This window comes from Mizuhopecten yessoensis, unplaced genomic scaffold (assembly GCF_002113885.1).
Source record: "Mizuhopecten yessoensis strain PY_sf001 unplaced genomic scaffold, ASM211388v2 scaffold10851, whole genome shotgun sequence".
Lineage (NCBI taxonomy): Eukaryota > Metazoa > Mollusca > Bivalvia > Pectinida > Pectinidae > Mizuhopecten > Mizuhopecten yessoensis.
The window spans coordinates 49,700-58,448 of NW_018408753.1; the positions used below are offsets into that span (position 1 = coordinate 49,700).

General features: G+C 34.5%; 1 protein-coding gene across 1 annotated transcript in view; it reads right to left on the minus strand.

Annotated features, from left to right (window-relative positions):
* The window catches only part of LOC110463008 (tumor necrosis factor receptor superfamily member 11B-like), a gene marked incomplete at its 3' end in the record, with an annotated part of 60,515 nt that overhangs the window by 49,227 nt on the left and 2,539 nt on the right, over positions 1-8,749 (minus strand). The window contains exons 2-3 of the mRNA XM_021517320.1: positions 3,052-3,141; positions 1,634-1,973 (exon numbers count right to left, since the gene is read on the minus strand). Coding sequence (XP_021372995.1) covers positions 1,634-1,973; positions 3,052-3,141 — 430 coding nt within the window. The remainder of the gene's footprint in view (positions 1-1,633; positions 1,974-3,051; positions 3,142-8,749) is intronic.

Sequence of the window (8,749 nt, forward strand, 5' to 3'; positions counted from 1 at the left end):
GCTAAAGTTTTATTAACAGGAATCAAATCAAAGTACTTGCCACAAGTTCAAGTGAATATAGTAACCTAAAATTGTCACTACTTCGACTAATTCAACTAACTACTCTTCACACTACAAACCACTCTACTAGACTCCTCACACGTCTACAGAATACTACCGAGTCATCATTAATCCTCTCCGTAGAATTCTCTCAAGACTCCTCGTAGCTCTCAATCTCCCCCAAAACTTCCTGTTGAACTCCCTAACAACCCTTTATATAGGTATAACTAATTTAAGATACTGACATCACATACTTAATATACTCAAAGCTATACTAAAGTTAGCTTATGACATCATATACTAAATATACTCAAAGCCATTCTAACCCTAGCCGATGACATCATACACTAAATATACTCAAAGCCATACTAACCCTAGCCGATGACATCATATACTAAATATACTCAAGTCATACTAAAGTCAGCCGATGGCATCATACACTAAATATACTCAAAGCCATACTAAACTTAGCCGATGACATCATATACTAAATGTACTCAAGCCATACTTAAGTCAGCCGATGACATCATATATTTAATATTCTCAAAGCCATACTAAACCTAGGTAATGACATCATTTACTAAATATAACAAGAAACCAGATAAACTAAAGATAGAGTTGCTTCTAAATACAAAGTATGGAAGTCACCTAGTACTAAATACAGGGATCGTGTCTAATAATACATCCTGATGTATAACTAGGAAATCTATAAATACCAGCAACTGACCACTCATTAGATGTGCAGGCCCTTCGAATTCCCTTTTACCCCAGTAATGACCTATTAATACACCAGTCCCTAAAAATGACCACAAACCTATTTATATCTAACTCTTCTGATGCATGAAAGATACCTCACCAAGGAAGCTTTAAACCTTTGACTTAATCACTTTCTACTCGGCTACTGGACCCATATCTCTGAGCTATAAGTAAATGCCAAAGTAACCCTCTAAACCGACTTACCTTTATTTTACAACTAATTGTAAACTCCCTTGTTCAAACGTTGCACATTAGAAACAGTCAATACATTGATATTTAGAAGAGTCGTTCAAAGAATAAGATGACGATAGATACCGTTCTGTGTAAGAAAAAAAAAGCTGGTCCATTGGATAGGCAAGTAAAATAATGATGGATCTGATTAACCGGTTAAAGATGATAGGTATACTCGGTCGGAATATATAGCCCACTTGATATCACTGTGAATAGTAATTAACAAACTTAATAGATACGCTCTTGTGAAGAACAATTTTCACGGTTAGAACATGACTTCTAAGATGAACCATTAGAAATCCCTCTATATGTTTAGAAGATCTGACCTGACTTTGTAGATCTATTATGAGGGAATGTCAACCTTTTTGAACCCAGGATCTTCACATATAACATGTTGTTTGTCGTGTGGATCCTTCAGTACCTTTCCTGGTAGACAGTCACATGTCAAGTTGTTTGTTGACGATCATTCAGACACCTCTATAGGATTATCTGACTCTAAGTGTTGTAAACATCGTATACAACTGATATATTGACCGGGGACACTGGTGTAAAGGATATGATATTAAGGAACAGTAAACATTAAAGAACACGTTAGTGAGTAACTTACAATTCTGTGTGGTTTTCGGAGTTGGTGGATCCTCACATATAGCATGTTGTTTGTCGTGTGGATCCTTCAGTACCTTTCCTGGTGGACAGTCACATGTCAAATTGGTTGTTGACGAGCAGTTAGACACCACTTCAAGATTATCTGACTCACAGAATGATGAACATATTGCACAACTGGTATGGACACCTGGGACACTGGAGTAGTAACCTTGTGGACACACCTCGCAGACTGCGATGGTGTTATTACTGGTGCAATCTCCAGAGAGGTAAAACCCTGGTGGACATTCAAAACAGGTAAGGTTCCCTTTTGTGATGTAAGGGCGAAGTTCTGTGCACGTGGCCTACATAGAAAAAAAAAGAACAAAAGTAATTGTTTTTCCTTTTTTGTTAAGACTTCATTTTCATTCAATTGTTAAGGACTGAAATCAAAACCGAAAGTTCATGTTTGGTCTGTTTATGTATTATTTTATATTTAAATAATTAGATACGAATCAGCTTGTTTCAATTTCAAATACTCATGTAGAGCTAAATAACTAATACAATTGATTTCGAAGATCTGTTTTTTGTAGAATAACTTTTATTACGAATAGTTGTATATTTCAAACGTTGGTGAGAAATCATTTTTCAATAAATTAGATAAACATTTTTTTAACCTGTAAGTGAGCGAGATCGGGTTATCTCAGTCGTGGGCTAATATTCTGTAACATAATCCCACCCTCGACTTACGCCTCTGTTGGAATTATGCTACAGAATCTTGGCCCGAGTCTGAGATAACCTGATCTCGCTCACTTGCAGAAAATTGATTTTTGTCGGACCTTTTAGTTAAAAAAACAACAGTTCAATTTTGCCAAAGACTACACGTATACCGTCTGGGGTCTCATTAAAAATGGCCTCTACACGACTAAATCTACATTTGAATGCTATCTTACAAGGAGAACAACGTATAACACAGTGTAGATTATATATCATCTACAACATCAGATATCTAACAACATCAAAACTATACATATAACGAATAAACAGAGATTTATAATGTAGATTGTCAATTAGAGTCGTTAACGCGCGGATGACTACATCACAGTGTAAATATTCCGCAACATGTCACGTAAAGGTACCAGACAGATCAGACGAGACAGAAAAAACGAGCATGGGGTATGACGTAGGGTGCCTGAGTACAAGAAATAAATATCCCGAAAAAGATAAAGGGTTATGCTTATCAAGTAAAACAATTTAACAATCACATTAAAAAGAACAACTGTAATCGTCGATGCATTGAATATTATAATGAAAAAGTTAACAAAATATACACCCAATAGCGAGTTGTTTAGGAGTAGTGCTAAAAGTCTGTTCAAAACAACTACATCAAGAACTGAAGCGACAGCAAATGAAAAAGAAGAACATCATGCAACGCCACCTTACCTGCGATGCTGAACTAATGAATGGCGCTACCTGCGATACTGGAATAATAAATGACGCTATAACTATAGTCACCACTACGTTCCTTGAAATCTGAAACAAATAATTAAACACAAAAAGAATGCACAGTGTTCACTTTAAAAAAGTGTGTTAATTATATTAGCAAATGCATTATTAAGTAATAGTTATATCCCTTCCTATTTCAAAACGTAAAGATCAAAGACCATTCTGAAAGCAGAGCATGTCACGAAGAGGGCAAGAGTCAAAAGTTATCTACCTTCGTTATTTGTGTTTTCTGTGTTACACCTCCGAGTAGAAACACAATGTATCATATACATTAGTGTTTGCTTATCCGTATGTCTGAGTGGGCTTATTTCAAAAATAGCTTGACAAAAACTAAATCCATATTTTATTCATGTCAATTATCATGTACAATTACAAATGACATTTGATTGGTGATGATTGGGAAAGAAGTACTAACGTACTTATACCTTTATAGTGATAGCCTTAATAAGTACAGAAGAAACTTTTGAGAATGAAATAGGGGGCTGGGGGTATTAGGTTTTTCTCGGATGAATGGGTAGTTAAGACTACATGGTACCTTAATGTAGTTAAATTAGAATTGCTTGCACATTTTCTAGGTGATTTGTTAAAATTTTCAGTACCTATAATTGTTTTCTTTAAATTTGATCATACGCTACGGAAATTTCACCAAATAGTAGTAAATAAACGCTTCATTAGTAAGGCAAATGAGTAAAGTACTATTGTCATTAGTACAAAACAATAAATCGTTGGAACTGTCTTCTGCAAAATGAAATATTATGACAATAAGAGATTAAGATTTTTTCGATAAGATGACGTTATGTTATCCCCATATTCATAGTTCGTTCCAAATGTCCACTTTGACCACTTGATATTACGGGAAAGCCAAGTTTAAAATAGCGCCGATAACGTCACGTGTCGGTTTTGAAACTTGCCATCAAACACAGATTTTCCGACTGAGATGCCAAGTTCGAATGGGGCCCCAGGAGAGGGAGGTGAAGTCGGGCAACTTCTTCCCGCACTATGATTAAATTATACCATTTTATTGGACCCAGTTATATTATAAATCATAATATTTGTTACATGTATACGTCGTGAAGGTATTGTATAACATGACAACAATTATCACTTGGAGGTCCCCATCGCAAAATCAAACTTACCAGTCTCTCATTCCTTCCTTTCTATCCGATACATGTCCATTTACATATTTAACAATTAAGTTCATCTGTGTTCCAACTTAGACAAACATACAAGCTATGCTGATGTTGTGAAATACTTATTCATAACATAAACAGCATTTCAGTCAATTCGACCTCAGCTTTATTTATATTGGTACCGGCTATCCGACAGAATACATACACCGTTCTTGTTGCGGCAGTTATACTTCGAATACTTCACACCTGCAAAAATGCTTCCATAACGTAATCCTCGCGCTATCTTTTGACCATTTTGCAACTCTTCATTATGTAGCTGATGTAAAAAAACACACCTATAAATCGTTGGTCAAACACCTAAATTATATTATTAATAATGCATTTGATCTATATATGGGCACTTTCTCGAAACAGACACTAAAAATTGCTTTTCCCATGAAGTTCCCTTAAGAGAAAAGGGCGACATTTTTTCACGTCGGTTATTACGTACAGGAAGAACATCAGTTATTTTGCAAGAGTCTGAAAATATGCCTCAGAGTGTATAGTTAAGTTAAAAACGGAGTATATAGGCAAAGATTATTCATTTTCGTCCTCGCATCCTTAACCTTTATGAAGATATTGTCTTATTACAAACCGGAATTGGTTAACGTGGGAGCGTGTGTCGTCAACAGAAGCCTGGGAATAATATCCAGTCACATGTAAGATCATTTTTTTAATTTATTGACAATTCAGAGACTGAGTTATATAAGTTAATGGTTGTATCAAAAGAAGAGTATCGATTGGTGTTCTTACCATCAGAATAAACATCCATGGCTCACGTGAGATATTTATAGAACCCTCTGACGTCACCAATTAACGTTTCAATTTTTATTTGCAAAACGGATCACGGCTTGAATTTTGCCATATTTTCGCTTCAAGTCCACATTTTCTGTCAGCATTTTAACATTTTGTGATGATCTTTAAAACATGATATGGAAAAAGTATTTCTATATTCTGAATTTATTCCAACAGTCCGAAACAAAATACATTTTTAATGATGTTAACACAACAATAGACATTGTGTTTGAAATACGCCTTTGATGCTATTTTAACGTAAAAGATAATCATCTATTAATCAAAAATGATGCATAACTATGTATCATAAGGAAAACATATTGTAATTACTTAACTGTTGACACAATTAATGATTTTTTAAGTATTTTTGCAAAGAGTGATCCGATTTGGGTCCTGCCTCCTTATATCATTAATACCGGTATTATATGCTTAATCATTGGAATGTTTAATTATGTTTCTATTATTTATGTTAGAGATTTTAGGTCTATAAAATCTTCAAAATATGAATTTTTTGTCCATTTTGTGAAATCTAAATACCGACGCATTCTATGTAGCTTACTTCAATATCTCGTAGTACTTTCAGCCAATATGTCTTTTCATATTTATACTGCTACTCGCTGCCTGTTCTATCTGGTCTACAATAACGACGCTTTTGAAAAACTGGTAGTTCTATAACGCTGTTTTTTTTATTCGTTAAACCAAGTTTTGGTGAAAGCTAGAGCACGAAAATAATTGTTAGTCTGAATTACTGTCTCATATTCTACTTATAATGTGCGAAAAAAGGAGAATGATTAAAAAATAATGTGTTATACGTAATGTACTGTTGAAAAGGAAAAGACGTTACCGGGAATTTACGAGTATTAACCCATGTGAATGTTGTATAAAATATATACACCAATAATTGGGATCTCTATATTTCTGTCTACTTCAAACTACCTTTTAGCTTTAACGCTAAACGTTCGCCCATGTGAGGAAGGCAATGGATTCTGTCCCCAGACTGAGACACACCAAAGTCCTTAAAAATGGTGGTAGTTGTTATTCCCTGCTCAACGTTCAGCATTAAGGGTAATGGCAATAACCGGTTCATCATGCACGTTCTTCCAGGAAGGACTCGATAAAATCTGAGTGTAATCAGTCCAACATAATTCGAAATACAGTGCACAAACTGATGTTCTATTTATAGTAAGTGACCTTGACCTTTGATATCAAAGGCTGAAAAGCTATCCAAAAGCTTAAACAAACATTTTATTACACTGGATAAAGTCTGAGTGCATAAGGCCCAAAAGAGCTCCAAATATTGTGCATGAAATGTTTTTTTCTATTTATAGTAACATTAACCTTGAACTTTGATATCGATGCCTCAAAAGCTACAAGTTGTTTCCTCAGCAAATACTTTCTAAAGTAGCAATGACCTTAACCTTTCACCACCAAAGCACCAAAGCAGGCACTTTCTCCGAGGTAGCACTTGATAAAGCCTGAGTGTAATCATCAAGATTGAATGGAACAAATTCAAATTATAAACCCCTGGCTATTGAAGATGGTGAGATAACGAGGTTCGATTGTAAAATCAGATGTTACTTTAGCAGTATGCTCCAGTGAAATTACACTTTAAAGTCAACATCAGTCCTGCGCTATCACAAGGAGACAAACATGAACATACCACAGACTACAAACACACAAATTAATCATGCACAAACTTACCACACACATGCATCTCGCAAATAGGGGAGGCCGTCCTTAAATAACCATGTATAGCTGTTGATAGGACTTACATTAAACAATACTAAATCAAACATGAAGTTTATTTTGACACAAAGATCTTATTTATTTGGATAATTTCATGGAAATGATGACTTGTAATTTAAAAAAAAATGATTTGTTAATTTCAGCTTGCATGCACTGTATGAAAGTTATTTTAATAGCATTGTACCCAAATGAATCAATGATTGTTGTGAAGTGATGCTATATTTGAATTTAATACATTTGATGCTCTATAACCTGACTGGGAACGCATTCGTAGCCATACCGAGACAATACAATATTAAAATGTCTCCCAATATTAACGTCTACAAAACCCGTGCTCGAGGTTACAAATAATCGCTATGTTTCAAAAAAATTTGTACAGCGGTATCCCGAGGGCTGTTAGGTAGGGGCTGTCCCAATCACCTGCCCTCTAGACTGTTTTTTAAGTTTTACTTAGTAAGTTGTTTGAGTGTCAAATTTTGTACAGCATGATTATTAAGCCTCTTTATCTTAATAATCCTTCCAACGTAGGTATCTTATGATAAAATTTGTTACAATGTTTTACCATTTATATATATGTATATTTTTTTGTCGAAATACAATCTCCTGCGAGTTTATGTTAACTATGACGTATATTCAACGTAAAATAAAGATTCTTGTATCTTGATGTCACATGCCACTATGCTTTTATCTGATAGTTTGAAGATAAAAAAACACACAAGCTTTTAATCACGATTTTTTTCTCGACAATGCGCCTATGTATAATCTTCGGCACGATGTAAACACAAGTTAAGGTATACTGTTGATGGCGACATGTACGAATGTATGTAAACTGTAAAACGAAAGTAGGTCTGCGCGATCACAAACATTTAATGCTGATATGTTCGCATAAATGTCAGTTAGTACTTGATGTGATAGCAATGGATTAAACGAGTGTTACCTTGTGTTGTATTTTAGCACATCAGTGTCTCAATACATACGGTATTAATCTGTTAATGTTCGATAAACGTCTGTTTTTTTATTACTGTCCTGATTATGTTGTGAGGTATTTCCGGGTCACGTTCTCGTATCAAGTGCGCTTCCGGTTACGTCAAAAAAAGCAATTTTTCATTTCACAAAATCTTGATATTTATTAATTAAAGACAGTTTAAAAATAAACGAGTTACCAAAACCAATATCAATACATTGTAAATATTATTTTCTTGAATGTTTGCGAAGCAGATGACGTTTGATCATAATCTCGAAACTAGAACAATTTTTCCAAAAAAATGTGTTTTAACATTTGAAAGAAAAAAGTTTGAACGGGAAAAAATCTATTTGTTCTTTTATGAATTAATGAAAGTGATACAGAAAAGAAATATAGTAAACAATTGATACTAAAGGGCCGGTTTCCAAAACGGCCCCTTCTCTGATTCAAATTTCCTGTTGGGGGTGCATTGCCCATGCCGTTGTGGTCACAAATCTATAAAGTATAAAGATTTAGGTCACTTGATTTGTTTTGTATGGCTCCTCAAAGTTGTACCTTTCAGAAGCTGTCTAAGTGTTGATAAAATGTGCATGTTATGTAAAATATTAATGAAAATCTAATCAAATGATGGTCACCGTAAAGAATACATTCATGGCATGATTGTGACAAAAAATCATGTTTCCATCGCGCCATTTGGCTGTTTTATGGAAGAAACAATCTCAAAAATGCCATTTTCGATGATAACATTTTAGACACAAAAACTGTGTTTTTTAGAGAATACACCCTTTTATGGGCGTTGGATGCAAACCAATTTTTATCCTATTAAACAGTACGTAATATGCTATTGATGAGAGGAAAAATCATCAAAATGTAAGTGGTGGAACATTTTCAAATGTTGGGTTGAATTAGCCTATGGTTGAATTGCCGATTTTCGACTTTCTTTAGATAATTAACAAAAAAA